The sequence below is a fragment of the Sceloporus occidentalis genome, unplaced genomic scaffold, assembly GCF_023333645.1.
Source record: "Sceloporus occidentalis isolate IW3139 unplaced genomic scaffold, rSceOcc1.0.p SCAF_41, whole genome shotgun sequence".
Taxonomy (NCBI): domain Eukaryota; kingdom Metazoa; phylum Chordata; class Lepidosauria; order Squamata; family Phrynosomatidae; genus Sceloporus; species Sceloporus occidentalis.
In genome coordinates, this window is record NW_028317021.1 from 3,109,261 (window position 1) to 3,126,105 (window position 16,845).

General features: G+C 42.1%; 1 protein-coding gene across 10 annotated transcripts in view; it reads left to right on the forward strand.

Annotated features, from left to right (window-relative positions):
* The window catches only part of ARVCF (ARVCF delta catenin family member), a 602,431-nt gene that overhangs the window by 405,500 nt on the left and 180,086 nt on the right, over positions 1-16,845 (forward strand). For all 10 annotated transcript variants that reach the window (XM_089490084.1, XM_089490092.1, XM_089490085.1 and 7 more), the window contains one exon: positions 6,630-7,237. In XM_089490084.1, the coding sequence (XP_089346210.1) occupies positions 6,630-7,237 (608 nt within the window). The remainder of the gene's footprint in view (positions 1-6,629; positions 7,238-16,845) is intronic.

Consider the following 16,845-nt stretch of genomic DNA (forward strand, 5'->3'; position numbering starts at 1 on the left):
CTGCTTGCACCAGAACTGGGGTTTGGGCTGCACATCCTCTGAATGGGATGCCACTAAAAGGTGAGTGACGGGCCTTTCGGCCGATGTAGCCAATTCCTGACTGCTGCCACGGTGCCTTTGTATTTCTCCTAGTCCCTTTTGCTTGACTTTGTGGCTGATTTAAAATAGTACGTTTGTCATGCGACTGGCGTGCCACAGCCACATCCAGGAAGTTAGTACAACTGTTATATGCATAGGTCTCTTCCCGCTAATTTAAAGTGAAACAGTAAAAAAGAATGGAGCTGCAGTGGAGAAGCTAATTAAGGAGGAGACCCCATCAGGATGGAGGGGGGCTCTGTATTTCGTCCTATTTCTTAGGACAGCCGAATGAGTGTCGGTAGCTGGTGATGCTTTGTTTGGCTCGCAAGGTTGCTTAATTATTCTGCTGGTAGGGCTCCTGGCATGCTGTTTTTATGGACTTTGCAGGACTTCATAAGAAATGTATCAGTTACTTGTGATGTCTTGGGGAGATGATGCTCATTGTTTGGTGGATTGTTTTTCCTTTTTGTTTCCCTGTTGATATGATGCCAAAGCAGAGAATGTATGTTTGGAGCTGTTCAAAACAACAAGCTCTAATATTACTAGTAGTAATAATAATAATTATTATTTGCAGTAGCTTGGGTAATCTGATAGTCGATCGATATTTTTATATCACTTGCTGTCGGCCTAAATGTCTCCCTTTCCTTTCCTCTCTCTCTTTCGATGTCTCTCAACTTATGAACCACTGCACTTGCCGATCACAGATTTGCCCATTAGGCATTGGGTTTTGGTTCGGATTGTGGATTGAATGACTTTGTTTACTTTATCAAATACATGTTGATATCTGAAAATTGTCCTAAAAGCTTTGAAAAGTGTTTGAACTCCCTTCCAAGATGATTTTGTCCTTTTCCTGGGCTTGCGAAAGCTAATATATTGATTTCCACTCATCTTCTGAATTGAATTTTTTTTTTTAATGACTGCTTTCCTCCTTTTATGGGCAAATCTTGTTAGGCATAGTGGCAAACTTTTCAGGAAAAAAAATGCTCATTTGTTATTACTACTCCTCTAAAGCTCTATGGAATTTCTACTCCCATCGTGGGTGGGACAATGAATGTTTTGTGTTTTGGTGTGGATGCAGTAAAGTCTCTTTGGGACTCAAGCCAATCTATAAGTGGTGGGTGGAGGAGACGAATGGAGCGAGGAAAGGAGAAGTAATGTCCTCTTAGAACGGATTGAATGATTCTGTGATGTAATTGGGGATAGCATATTGCCCCTTGTCTTTAAATATTGATTCTCCGTTTATTCCGCAGCATCATTCCCGAATACTCGGATATGTAAACCTTATGGGACTGAAGTCGAAGGCTTTCATGGCCAGCATCCATAGTTTTTTGTGGGTTTTTCGGGCCATGTTCTAGGAGAGTTTATTCCTGACGTTTCGCCAGCATCAGATGCTAGCAAAACGTCAGGAATAAACTCTTCTTATGGGAATCTTTAGCACCTTTAGGTAACATGGGAAGGGACTAGAGGGAAGACGAGTGGCGCTAACTCCATTCCTGTGCCGAATGCCATTTGATACTTTTGGATGGATTTTGGTAAGGGAGGATCTCTCCTTTGCTTACATGCCTTTTAAGAACAGAACACAGCACTTCTTCACCCCAGCCACAGAGAAGCATTTTGAGGCATGCAGAGATCTCCCAGGGTCTTTAGTCCTCTTTTCAACAATTTAAGGGCCAAACAAGATAAGACATCATAAGTCTATGGTTGATCTCACATCTCTTTCAAAACCAGCCAAAGAAGATTAACAGAGATATTGGGACACTGAGGAGAGATTGGCTTACCTTTGGACAGTTTTCTCAATTTAAATAGCCCCATCTCCACCCTCTTGTTATTTTCTCACATAGGAAACATAGGGCCCCGAACATAGGGCTTCAGGTCACTTTGGAGGTATGCTGTTTAAATTATGCATGCATCCTAAGAGGCCGGAAGCCGTGCCAAAACTTTGGTGCAACTTCTGGCCTCTTAAGATGAGTGTATCATTTAAACAGCATACCTCCGAAGTGACCTGAAGCCTGTCTGTTCGGGCCCATAGGCGCACAATGAGCATTGTTCTCTGGAAAAGGGCTAGGGAGTCTGCGACCCTCAATGTTTGACTTCTGTTGTGCTTGGCCATTGGACCAATGTGAATTGAAGTCCAGCAACATGCTCACTCCATCCTGGTCACCCTCTTTAAGTATTTGAAGGGGTGTCACATTGAGGATGGAGCAAGCATGTTTTCTGCTGCTCCAGAGACTACGACCCAGAGCAACGGATGCAAGCTCCAGGCAAAGAAATTCCACCTCAATATTGGGAGGATCTTCCTGACAGTAAGAGCTGTTCGACAGTGGAACACACTCCCTTGGAATGTGGTGGGGTCTCCTTCTTTGGAGGTCTTTAAGCAGAGGCTGGATGGCCATCTGTCGGGGATGCTTTGATTGTGATTTCCTGCATGGCAGAATGGGGTTGGACTGGATGGCCCTTGGGGTCCCTTCCAACTCTATGATTCTATGATCCTCAATGTGACACCCCTTCAAATACTTAAACAGGGCTATCATATCACTTCTTAACCATATCTTCCCCAGGCTAAACATACCTAGCTCCCTAAGTCTTTCCCTATAAGGCATGGTTTCCAGGCCCTTCACCATTTTGGTGGCCCTCCTCTGGACATGCTCCAACTTGTCAACATCCTTTTTGAATTGTGCTGCCCAGAACTGGACACAGGTCAGAACAGCTGCCTGCTACCTCGGAGGTAGTATGTCAAGAAACATGAGGGGGACAGTCTTGTTGCATTTGAGTCTTGCCAGTGGAGGCATGTCGTTGTTCATTATGGGAACAGAATGCTGAGCTAGATGAGTCTTTGGCATGATCCAACAGGGCTCTTCCTATGTATCATCTTAACAATTGGCAGGGAAAGGTATACAATAGGCATTTCTCTACTGGGTTGTTGTTTAAGCGTGGGCAGCATTTGAGCAGATCCACTGAGGTTTAGAGGGAGTGACAACAAAAGAGAATGCTTGCATTTAGCTGTGAGCCACTACTACCATCCTTGATAAATTTGCCAACAGTCTGTAAGAGTGTGTGTGTATAAAATGGGGCATGAAATCAACAAATTTGAATTAGGGTGACAGCAGGAATTGCTTTCGGCAGTAAATGAGATGTGATCATAGCATGCCTTGGAAACAAATTATTTGAACCAATATAAAAGACTGTTTCCCTTCGCTTGCTAAACAACAATATCATGAAATGGTTAAGCCCTGTGAAGGCAGTCAGTGGGAGGTTTCTCAGGAAGGTCTTGCGTTATTTAGATGTCATGCGTTACCATTTCTTGCAGCCTTTGCTTTACTGTGTGTTTGATAGTACTAAAAATTATCATGAGTTTTGTTAAGGTTATCAGGAATTGAATGACGATTGGATTAAAGCTCCCCATCCCAGCCATATTCCCAGGCTGAGACTTTCCTTTCCATGCACAATAACAGAGACATTTCTCTTGGTCCGCAACAGAGGTGCAGGGTGGAAAAAATTCACACTACATACACATCTTCATTCATCCATCAATCCATAGTTGCCTGCGCTGTTGTACAGCAATACATCATGTTAGATGAGCTAAATATAGGATGTGAAGTTCCAGTTATTCTTCTGTGGAAGCAAACATGGACAAAGCCTAGCTCTCAGAGGAACAGACTAACAAATGAGCACACTACTAAACTTGTTTCTGGTTCATGAAATCTCTTGCTTCCCAGTCAATCCCAAGTACAAGTCATGAAGACAAGAGGTGATATGTTGTCTGGGCCCACTGGCTCACATACATACATTCTGTAGTGAAAGAAAATGTTCACCTGGTTGTACTGAACTAGTTTTTTCTTGGTTGGAAATGGAACTGATAAGTAGTGGTCTCAAGATGGATTATTTCTGCAGTGTGTTTTGCTCCAACAACGCAGTAAGTGGGATGTAAGACAGATTTGCAAATACACTGTGTTAGTTTTTATTTAGGGAAAAAGAAATCATGCCTTTGCTGTTTGACGCAGGGCAGAATAATGCAGAATAATGCAATTTAATGTATAATTAAAATGTATTTTTATTGTGGATGGGAGGGTTTATGGGTTATGATGTTTTACTGTATTTTAATGTTTTGCTATTGTTAGCCACTTCAATCTGCGTGGGCAGGTGGTTTATAAATAAATTTTATTATTATTATTATTATTATTATTATTATTAGTGCAGAGATTGAGTGAAGCTGAAGGTACTGCAGGTATACCTCTTTAAAAGAAAGTTAAACGGTTGAAATAAGCTATATCAGGTGCAGCTCTCTTTGGGTATGTGACCTTAAAGAAATAGTGTTCTTTCAGGTCTAGTCCTTTTTGTTGTTGTTAAATATTAGGTAAGTATATGCAGTTCTCTTTACATTATTACAGATATTCCAATCAGTAAATATCTGAAGGGATGGCAGGTAGATGATGCAGCACATTTGCTTTCTGACCCTTTAGAGACAAACCAAAGCTAACAAAATGAAATTCAACACGGAGAAATGTAAGGTACTGTACTTAGGGCGGAAAAATGAAATGCACAGATATAGGATTCTGGGGGACACCTGGCTGAATGAGAAACTTATACGTGTGAAAGGGATCTGGGAGTCCAAGTAGACCACAAGTTGAACATAAGTTCAACAGTGAGATGCGGCAGCTAAAAAGACCAATGCGATTTTTGGCTGCATCAATAAAAGTATAGTATCTAGATCAAGAGAAGTAATAGTGCCACTCTATTCTGCTGCCCTTGTGGTCTCTTTCAACTCTATGAGTTTATGATTTTATAATTCAAAGGATTAAAATGGGAAGAGAGTCCATCTAAATACTCAAAATCCACAAAACAGTGATACCTTTGTTGGACCAACCAAAGTGCACAAAATACGCCTAAACATGAAGGAGAATTTCTTTACTGTAAGAAGTGTGTTGATGCACTGTAGTCCTGTTGAAGAAGCCTAGAATTACATTGTTGTTGTTGTTTTGGTTCCTCTATGAATTTACTATATGGAAGTGATTTTTGACCATCAGCTATATGTTTAAATGATTTTTAAAAAATTACACTTTTTATCAAAATCACATAATACCAGCTCCACCAATCGCTGATAACATTGATATCACATATCAGAAATTCTGAATCATCAATTCAGACATGTAAAAAAGACATAATATATAACCCATATATACAGAAGATACCGCGTATATAATATGTATAACATGTAATAAACAAATAATATTTCCTCATATAAAATATATCTTTCCTTTGTGATGTCTATCTCCTGTTTGGTTGTATAAAGATTCTAACTTCCTACCAGCTGGTCTGGAGCTTGCAAGCTGTTCAATTGTTCCAATTTCTATTACTTTATGTGTAGCCGTAACTTCTATTTGTTATGTAATTCTAACCACTGTCTTCCTCTCTATATTCAGTGTTATATTACAGTATATTTTGTCTTCTTGTTGTCTTCCTGGAAGTTTATAAATCAGTTGCCTGTGATTATACCGTTTCTTGATCCAAAAAGTTTTAACTGGTTTCCAACAATTTATTTGTTTTATTGAATAGTCTTGTATTAGAGTAGTCAATATATCAAGGTCCATCATCTCTTTTAGCTTTATTAACCAGTCCTCCATTGTCAATGTTGCCTTTTCCCCCCACTTTTGCACATAAAGCATCTTGGTTGCCGTTGCCATATATAGAAGTAATCTCTGATGTGTCTTCTCAGTTTTTGATTTTGTTTTATCCGTCAAATTCAATAGATATCACCCTGGGCTCTTTGGAACATTTTCTTATAATATTTCTATGTATTCTTTCCCAGAAATTGTTTGTTTTTGTTTTGTTTTGCTAAGGCACATCTCCCCCACATGGAGCAAAAGGTTCCATTTGTTTCTTGGCATTTCCAAAATTCTCGTTTCCATGTTTTTTATGTTTTTGGTGTCATGGTGAAGCATCTTCAAATACTTTCTTTTAAGTTTTGGCATAAAGTAACTTTCTGGGAGTTTTTCCATGTTTTCCCCCATGATTGTAACTCAGTAGTTTTTCCTCTATCTTTGGCCTATTTCACTATTGAATCTTTGATTCAGTGCTCCAGCTCTTGTTCTCTTAAAATGTTACAAAGCTTTGCCGTGTAATATTTACTGTCATCTACAAAACTCCTATCCAATTCATTTTTAACTGGTTCAAATTTTTCTAATTTGTTGTCCATTTGGTCTCTTTCTGTTGTTTGTTTATAAAAGAACCAGTTATCATTCAGTCCGTCCCTACCAAAATCTTCTTTTGTTGTCAGTTTAAAATTGTTGGGATGTTACTTAATGAAAATGTCCTCAAACTGTCCAAACAGTTCTAAAATGGGTCCCAAGAGACTATATTTGGAAGAAGAAGAAATGATGTAGTTTGATGGAGTCTCCTTCTTTGGAGGTTTTTAAACAGAGGCTGGATGGATATCTGTTGGGGTTGCTTTGATGGTGTATTCCTGCATGGCAGAAGAGGGTTGGATGGCTCTTGAGGTCTCTTCCAGTTGTATGATACTATGTATGATTATATGAATCTTTCTGCTTTTACAGGTAACCAAAATGGTAAAAACCGTCACAACCCGGACCGTGCGCCAGGTTCCACTTGGGCCCGATGGTCTCCCTGTGGTGGAAGGCTCATCTCCCATGGGCAGTTACACTGACTCTATAGACAGGAGGCACATGAAGAATGGGGAACGATACATCACACCACAAGCTTCTTCCACCTTGACCCGATCTTACAACAGCTACAATGACTCCTATCCAGACAGTCACGATGGCCAGTACCGCCCTTTCGTGGGCCACGATGGTTATGGAGACCTCCCGGACAACTATGGTAGCTTGTCCCGCAGCATCAATTACCGTCCACGTTATGCCTATGTCCCTGGGAACAGTTACCGGCCAGAGGATGGTAGTTTCACATTGCCAAGCAGAAGGGATAACTATGGCCCGCTGCCCCAACCTCAGGTGCCAACAGGGAGCAACGCAGACCTGAACCGCTCCCAGCCAGAACGATTCCAACCTGAGCCATATGGCCTTGAAGATGATAACCGCAGCCTTGGAGTTGACGATGAGGGATATGAGCTTGATCCAGAATACTCAACAGTGAACCGCAGGACATCAGCTGGGATGCCTGAGAGAGGAAGGCCTCTCAAGGGAAGGTAAAACCACTATGTTGGATATTTGCTTTTCTTTATGCAGCTACTCTCATGGCTGTTATTTAATACAGCTTCGTCCAGCTGATGTCCACCCACTAGTCCTGGTCAATCACAAATGGTGGGAGCGGTAGTTTAAACGTCTGCAGGGCTTCAGGTTTGGAAGGTTGTATTCAACATCTTTATCAGTGACTTGGATGAAAGAATAGAGGGTACATTTACCAAGTTTGTAGATGACACCAAACTAGGAGGAGTAGCTAATACCCCAGAGGGCAGGATCAAAATTAACTAGAATAAACTAGAAAGCTGGGCCCTAACAAAATGAAATTCAACACACAGAAATGTAAGGTACTGCACTTAGGGTGGAAAAATGAAATGCACAGATGTAGGATGGAGGACTCCTGGCTTAAGGAGACTACGTGTGAAAGGGATCTGGGAGTCCAAGTAGACCACAAATTGAACATGAGTCAACGGTGTGATGTGGCAGCTAAAAAAGACTAATGCGATTTTAGGCTGCATCAGTAGAGGTATAGTTTCTAGACCAAGGGAAGTAATAGTGCCACTCTATTCTGTTTTGTTCAGGCCTCACCTGAATATTGTGTCCAGTTCTGGGCACCACAATTCAAAAAGGACATTGAGAAACTGGAACGTATCTAGAGGAGATCCACCAAAATGGTGAAGAGTCTGGAAACCATACCTTATGGGAAAAAACATAGGGAACTGGATACATTTAGCCTGGAGAAGAGAACGTTAAGAGGTGACATGATAGTCTTGTTTAAATATTTGAAGGATGTTATACTGAGGAGGGAGCAAGCTTGTTTTCTGCTGCTCCAGAGACTAGGACCCAGAGCAATGGATGCAAGCTCCAGGAAAAGAGATTCCACCACAACATTAGGAAGAATTTCCTGACAGTAAGAACTGTTCAACAGTGGAACACACGCAGTGTGGTGGAGTCTCCATCTTTGGAGGTTTTTAAACAGAGGCTGGATGGCCATCTGTCAGGGATGCTTTGATTGAGAGTTCCTGCATGGCAGGGGTTGGACTGGATGGCCCTTGCAGTCTCTTCCAACTCTATAATTTTATGATTCTATGGTCTGCTCTTTTTACATCCATTCTGGGGGTTTGTATAGAGAAAACTTTTTATATTATCTTGGGCACAGCATGCGCGCTTTCTGCATATGTGAGATTAATTTGTATGCTGGAGTAGGTAACCCTGTTAGCAATGGTCATTCTCAGGTTGATTGAGAATCCTTGTAAGGAGAGGAAAGACAGATAAAGAATGGACAATCCATTCCTAGGAGGCCAGCAGAAATGCCAGTTAATTGTTTAGAACAGTGGTTCTTAAATGGTGGGGCAGGACCTCTGGGGTGGTTGGGCATGAGAGTTGCTCAAGGTTAGTGCAAGACTTGGAGGCCCTGATCCCTCTACATCAGTGGTTCTCAACCTTCCTAATGCTGTGACCCCCCCAGATAGAGGAGCGGTGTCTCGGTTCCTAAATCCACTGGAAATATGTGTTTTCTGATGGTCTTAGACGACCTCTGTGAAAGGGTCATTTGACCTCCAAAGTGATTGCGATCCACAGGTTGAGAACTACTGCTCTACATCAAGTGGGCTTATGTGGTGTCTGCGTGTACTGTAGATATAAAGGAGGATCCTAAAGGTAAAAAGTTTGAGTACCATTGATTTAGGAAACTGTCTAAAAGGAAGGTCAGTAGTGAAATTGTTGCATTCAGATTGCCTTGCTTTCTCCAAAAGGTCTTCCTTTTGTCCAAAACTGAGTTTTGTCATCTTGGCTTTACTTCGCGAAGGAAGATTCAGGAAGGACTCATCCGTGCTTTCTACAAGCGCGTTGATGACGTTGGATGTATCCTTTGAGCCTGTGCAATGGATTTTTCTGGTGGAGTGCAGCATGCACAGTACTGGCCTCACCCTTTAAACCAGAGGTTCAACTGCTGAGGCCTTGACAAGCATGGACGGTGGCAGCGAGGTCCTTGTGTCGTAGGTTTGATTAGAGTTTCCTTCTCTTAGATGGTTGACCTTACCGGATTAGATGAGCACCATCTGCTCGGGTTTGGGATTAGAGTTTTCCTTCTCCTAGGATGGTTGCCATAAGGCTAGAGAGCCCATCCTGCCCTTTGGCGCTCTTGGTCAGACCCTTCGGTTGTGACCTGTCTGGCATGGGAGGCCCTACTGGTGGCTCTATTATACCACCACCAGCATAGCTCACAACTTCATTAGGGTACGCAAGCCTCTCTCCCACACAGTCAGAACATAGCTGGAGGGGAATAGGAGGCCAGAAGATGACAGTTCAGGAGGGAGGAGTCTCTTCCTTCAGGCTATCCCTGGTGGAGCTGGGTCTCCCTGATAACTCCCTCTCAGGCCGAAAGATGACAGTTAAGCAGGGCTAGCCTAGTTTTGTACTTTCACATAAATTAGATTTATGTGACAGCTTTGATAATCATAACCATAGAAATGAATGAGCAAGATGCATCACAAAATCTCTTCAGTCCTTTAAGAAGAATTTGAGAGCTTATCTCTTGGATAGGGTATTTTTTTTTGGGGGGGGATGTTGATTTTTGGAGCAAGGGATTAAACCAGGATTTTTTTTTTTTTGATTTTTTTTTTGGCATTAATGTTTTAATGACAAAAATTGAATCCTGATAATTATATTAATATTGTGAAACATTATTATGTGTGTTGGAAAGCTTGATCTTTCTTTGGAAATTACATTGACAAGTTGGTAACCTATATATAAGAGTATAGGAACTACACTAATATAGCACTAAATCAGAACATTAAGTTGCGAAATGCTGTTCAGATGTTATGGCCGCTAGCCTAAATAATAATTGTTTTTTAAAAAGTGCTCTTTTGAATAAAGTTGTTTTGGTCGAATTTATGTTAAATTGAAGGATTTGTTTCTGGATGGCATTTCATGCAGTGTAATATAAAGTGATTAAAACAAAGCAACTGATTATGGTATAATACAATGAACAGCTGCTAATAAACTGTTAAAGTTAAAATGTTTAAATTCAAATAGTCATTGTCGTTTCCAGTAAGTGGGTTGAAAAATAATAATAATAGCCAGACTTTAAAAACAAAATATGAATAATCAATTAAACGAACTAGAAGTGTGTCTTTAAATTCTTTTGGTTTCAATCAAGGTATATTTGCCATACATATTTTATATGCAAATACAGGTATTCCAGAATCCCCCAAAATCTGAAATCCAAAACACTTCTGGTCTCAAGCATTTTCAGTAAAGAAAACTCAACCCAGACTCTCAGTTACTACTGCTATATGTTTGCATTTTTAAAATATTGCAGACATCTCTTTGATGCATTATTTTGTGGTGTCTCCATGGGGCTAACTTGTTTAGAAGTGTTTCTCCTTCTCTTTTTGCATTACTTTTGCTGTGTGTTTTTCTCCGTATTTAAATATGATCAAGGAACTTTGACAAGCAATTTAATTTGAATGCAGTGTAGCAACATAAAGAGGCAAGTGCTGGGTATGCTATTTAAGGTAACGTCTCTTCCTGGCTTCAGAAATAGTCAAAGTAATTTTTGCATGAATAAATTAGCCATCATCTTTCATTTCCAAGGCACCTCTGACAATAAATGATGTTTTCTATTTAATGATGAAGCTCAGAAGTAATTAGCCTTTGATTGTAGGGTAAATTTTTGTGTTTGTATGAGGATTTTCCCTCTTGTCTTCCTTAAAAGCAAGGTCTATATGGGATCAGAACTGAAGCTGACAAGAATAAATATAATGACAATGTCATATACCTGCCAGATCTGTCAACAGGCTTCACATGTTTTTGTTAATTTTACTCTCCCTTTGCTCAGTTTTGAGTGCCTCATTGGCTCCAGAACTGGTATGGTGTAGTGGTTAGAATGGCACGGTCTTTAACTTTGTGGGGCTGGTGGGCATTTTTGCAAGTTTAAGGAGGCCATGTGGGTGCCACCACAGAATGGCTGCCAGGATGATTGTGTCCAGAAAGAAAGCATTCGTTTTGCAGAAACACAAACTGATGTGGCTACAAAAGGAATCAGTCCAAGAACATGAATACGGTGGGCTCTTGGTTTCCACCTCGGCTTGGTTCCAGGAACCCCATGAATACCAAGATCTGTTGATGTCTTTTTGGAATTTGTGTTTGAATATTTTCAAGCTGTGGATGGCTGAATCCATGAATGGTTGACTCCGTGGATGCAGAATCCATGGATACAGAGAGTCTGTAACTAACACGCTCCCTCGGAATCATAGAATCATAGAGATGGAAGAGACCGCAAGGGCCATCCAGTCCAACCCCCTGCCATGCAGGAAATCCAAATCAAAGCATCCCTAACAGATGGCCATCCAGCCTCCGTTTGAAGACCTCCAAGGAGGGAGACTCCACTACACTCCGAGGGAGGAGTGTGTTCCACTGTTGAACAGCCCTTACTGTCAGGAAGTTCCTCCTAATGTTGAGGTGGAATCTCTTTTCCTGCAGCTTGCATCCATTGCTCCAGGTCTTAGTCTCTGGAGCAGCAGAAAACAAGCTTGCTCCCTCCTCAATATGACATCCCTTCAAATATTTAAACAGAGCTATCATATCACCTCTTAACCTTCTTTTCTCCAGGCTAAACATCCCCAGCTCCCTGAGTCATTCCTCATAGGGCAAGGTTTCCAGACCCTTCACCATTTTAGTCACCCTCCTTTGGACACGCTCCAGTTTCTCAATGTCCTTTTTGAATTGTGGTGCCTAGAACTGGACACACTATTCCAGGTGGGGCCTGACCAGAGCAGAATATAGTGGCACTATTACTTCCTTGATCTAGACACTATACTTCTATTGATGCAGCCTAAAATCGCATTGGCCTTGTTAGCTGCCGCATCGCACTGTTGACTCATGTTCAGCTTGTGGTCTACTTGGACTCCTAGATCCCTTTCACATGTTGTCTCCTTAAGCCAGGTGTCACCCATCCTATATCTGTGCATTTCATTTTTCGCCCTAAGTGCAGTACCTTACATTTTTCCCTGTTGAAGTTCATTTTGTTAGCTATGGCCCAGTTTTCTAGTCTATTCAGGTCATCTTGAATTTTGATCCTGTCCTCTGGGATATTAGCTACTCCCGCTAGTTTGGTGTCATTTGCAAATTTGATAAGTATGCCCCCAATTTTGTCCTCCACGTTAAAGATGTTGAATAGCACTGGGCCCAGGACAGAGCCCTGTGGAACCACTGGTTACTTCTCTCCAGGATGAAAAGGAGCCATTGTTGAGCACCCTTTGGGTTCGGCCGGTCAACCATTTACAAATCCACGTAACAGTTGCCTTGTCTAGCCCACATTTTACAAGCTTGTTTGCAAGAATGTCATGGGGAACCCTGTCAAAGGCCTTACTGAAATCAAGATATACTATATCCACAGCATTCCCTTCATCTACCAAGCTAGTAATTTTATCAAAGAAAGAGATCAGATTTGTCTGGCATGATTTGTTTCTCTGAAACCCATGTTGACTTTTTGTGATTATGGCATTGCTTTCTAGATGTTCACAGACTCTCTGTTTAATGATCTGCTCTAGAATCTTTCCTGGTATAGATGTCAGACTAACTGGCCGATAATTGTTTGGATCCTCTTTCTTCCCTTTTTTGAAGATGGGGACAACGTTTGCCCTCCTCCAGTCTGCTGGGACTTCTCCTGTTCTCCAGGAGTTTTCAAAGATTATTGCCAATAGCTCCGATATTACATTTGCCAGTTCTTTTAATACCCTTGGATGTAGTTCATCTGGTCCTGGCGACTTAAATTCATTTAGATTAACAAGGAATTCCTGTACTATCTCTTTACTATCGGAGCGTGGTAGAATCTCCTTTCTTGGACGTCTTTAAGCAGAGGCTGGATGGCCATCTGTCAGGGGTGCTTTGATTTAGATTTCCTGCATGGCAAGGGGTTGGACTGGATGGCCCTTGGGGTCTCTTCCAACTCTATGATTCTGTGATAAAGCTTTTAGTATAAAATAGGGAGCTGTTTGTTCCTCCTGAATTCCCCGGAGAAGGGAGGAAAAGAGATACATTAAAAAAAAATTACAGCATGCCCTTCGCAAGAATCCAACCTGCCTTTTTTTGCATTTATCTGCCAGTGCTGACCTGTTCTCTGTATCATTCTCTTGTCTATTTGATATCTGTCTGATTTTTAAAATCCCATCCTCCCTCAAAAAAGCTTAGGGCAACATATTTGGTTCTTCCACCCTTCATGCTTACAGAAACCTAGAGGGGAAGCTAAGGCTGAATGACAGGATGGTCCTTGTGGTCTCTTCCAGCTCTATGATTCTATGAATCTGAGAGTCGAACTGGTCCTCCAGTCTCATGCCACCAACGTAATCAATGTGCCACATGGACCTTTTACCTTGGGATACTTTGAGGTCAAAGTAGCTGTGGACTCAAGATCCCTGTTGTGAAAAGCTCACTGAATTACCATATATGCTTAACTATATGTTGACCTCATGTATAAGTCAAGGGTACGTTTGGGGGCCAAATTATGGATGTTGATAGGACCCATAGGGTAAAACTTAGCAGCATGTAACAAAGGATAGAATGGATGAAGCAAAGGGAAATGATACCCAAGATCTTGAAAAATGTTGACAGGCATTTAGGGTGTGCTCACCCTAAAGGCTGGATGGATGAGATAGTAGAGGGGTTGATGGCTTCTTTTAGGCCCTCCAAGAAGAGATTAATTTCTCACCTCTCCCCAGGGGATGGTTCCCTTTTTTGGTAAGAGTTAAAGTACAGTACTTACATTGACCCGTGAATAAGTTGACCCAGGTTTTTGGGTCAATTTTTTGACTAAAATTTCTTGATTTATACATGAGTATATACAGTACTGTAACAGCCAGAGATGCTGCCCTGGATTGGTGTCCCATCCACCAAGAAAGCCAAAAACAGGTAGCATTTCTTTTAACTATGGCGCGATACAGACGGGCCTAAGAGGCGCCGTCCTTGCACCGTGATTACGTGTGAGGGGCAGCGCTTCCGGACGCGCCTTGCCCCTCGCGCATAAACGATACGTCAAGATAGTGGCACCCTATACAGATGGGCGCCGCCATTTTGACGTAGTGGACGCTCTGCGTCTGCACGTCCCAACCCGGAAGAGAAGTCGCGAGTGCGTGCTTTGGCACTTGCAACGTCTCTTCTGGGTTGCCAGAAGGAGCGTGATTTTCGCGCTCCTTTTTTGCAGCGCGGAGGAGTCGCGCGGTTTGGCTGCTGCAGCTCCTCCACGCTGCAACCGGCAGCGGCCCAAGACCGCCCCTTTTGGGCGGTCTGTAACGGGCCACAAAGTGCATTTACAGTTGCTTCTCCAAGTCTGTGGATTTGAAATGTGCGGACTTGGAAATCCGCGGAGGGGCAACCACTATTAATGGGTGCACACCCCGCATTCACATGCCCCATTCAAGCCTATGGAGCTTGAATATGCGCGAGATTTCAAACTCGCCGGGGGGGGGGCACGTCCGGAACGGATCCCCTGTGAGTTCAAAGGGGTGATTGTATTTGAAAAAGTAAGTCAGATAGATTTACAAATATCACAAGCCCACCAAGGTGTAATAAAGACTCACAAAGCATTGCAGATGCTAAGAGTCAGCATTCTGTGGCCACTGAACACTGTCCTTCCCCATTGATCTGTTCAGGTTGTCTTCTCCTCTTAGGTGTTCTATTTCTGGAGCTTGCATTTTGATAAGCCTCTGGTTTTTCCAAGTCTGCTTATACCCACCATGCCCTGTTTGTGTGAGGATGGCGGCACTATATATTGGCTGTATAAACAGAAATACTCATGGACCGAACATTGAAAATAAAGGAAATAATTTCAGATCCACTTTTCATCTCAAGACACCATGTGGGATCCAGCATAGATAATTTTTTCCTTGTGTCCACCGATGTCAGAAAGTCCCCCTTTCTGTTACATTTTTTGCAGCTTGGCTGTTCAGGCATCCATTTCTCCATTTAGTGACATGTTGCGCTGATTTACTGTCACAGTTCTCCCCCTCCTGGTATCAACAACTATCCCTCAGAGGTCAGACATGAAGAGAGAGCCCAGCGGCTTTCCTCCCACTTAGAAATGAGGAAAGGAATTGATTTTCAATAAGTCTTGAAAGGTTAATAATTCTGGCGATAAATGAAATTTGGCCAATGGACAAAGACTACAGCTGGCAATGGGGAGCTAAAGCATACAGTGTTGTAACACTGAGAAACAACCAAGATGTGGATTTTTCCTCCTTTCTTCCTCCTCTCCTTATTGCTATTACTTTTACTCTGTCTGCTCCTATCATTACTATTATTATTGATTATGATGATGGCATTCTTACTGCCATTGCTATTTAATATCATCCTGCATTTTGTTTATTGATTTAATTCCATTATGAAGTATTTATAGGCTCCTTGATCCCTCCCAGGGCAGCTTGTAAAACCCTAAAACGCAAATTCATTACAACCATACAATTAGAACGCAAAACACAGTCAATATATAATGCAGGGAGAAAATCATAGCACTTGTCGGAAACACTTGCAGAATAAAAGAACCCTAGGATAATGTAAAATCTAAATATCCAAAGATATAGCCATGTTAGTCCGTAGAATCAGTGCGTAGAGAGATCTTGTAGCACCTGCATCCAAATGTATCCGAGGAGGTAGACTGAAGTCCAAGAAAGCTCATGCTGCCAATTTCTTTCTTTAGATTTTTTATTTTTAAAAAAGTCTTTACGCTCAGCCATGAAACCCATTGGGTCACCTTGGGCAAGTCAGATGTTCTCAGCCTCAGGAGAAGGCAATGACAAACCTCCTCTCAGCAAACTTTGCCAAGAAAACCCCATGATAGCCCTATGACAGCTTTAGGGTTGTCATAAGTCGGAAACGACTTGCACTACTACAACAGCAGTGTTAGTCTAAAATCCAATAGGGAGGAGACCCTGTAAAAGACTTCCAAAGTCTTGAGGCTTCTACACAGTGTCCCCTGTCCTTGGTGTTCTCCAGCCTAGTTAGTAGGTTTTCTTGAAAGACCAGAAAGTTGCCCTCAGGAATTATTTGCATGGATTGATATGAGTGCCAATGGTCTTTCAAATAAGCTGGCCTCAAAGGACTTTAAAGGTTAACACCATGACCTCAAATTGGGCCTGGAAATGGTCTAATACGGTCTCTAACCCACAGTACTGAACAGTGGTGTGAGTTGTAGTCCAGCAACACTGGAGTAAACCATGCGCACACTGTAGCATTTCACTGAGGAAAACCAGGACACAGGTGGCCATGCACCATCAGGCTGTGGTCAAGGTGGCAAAGGTTATGAATGAGGAAAAAAAGACAAACTAGGAGAGGCTACCAGTTTGCTTTTGCCTGAGCCTCCTGGGAAGCCTACAGAGCCCTGGTGATGCAGTGATTAAATGCTGGTACTGCAGTCACAATGTTGTGAGTTCAATCCTGAGGGCTCCAGGGTTGACTCAGCCTTCCATCCTTTCGTAGATTGGTAAAATGAGTACCCAGCTTGTTGGGGACAGTCGGCTTACACATTGTAAACCTCTTAGAGAGTGCATAGTCCACCATGAAGTGGTATAGAAATATAGGTGGTATTGCTGTTGCTATGGTTGGGAAGAGCAAGATT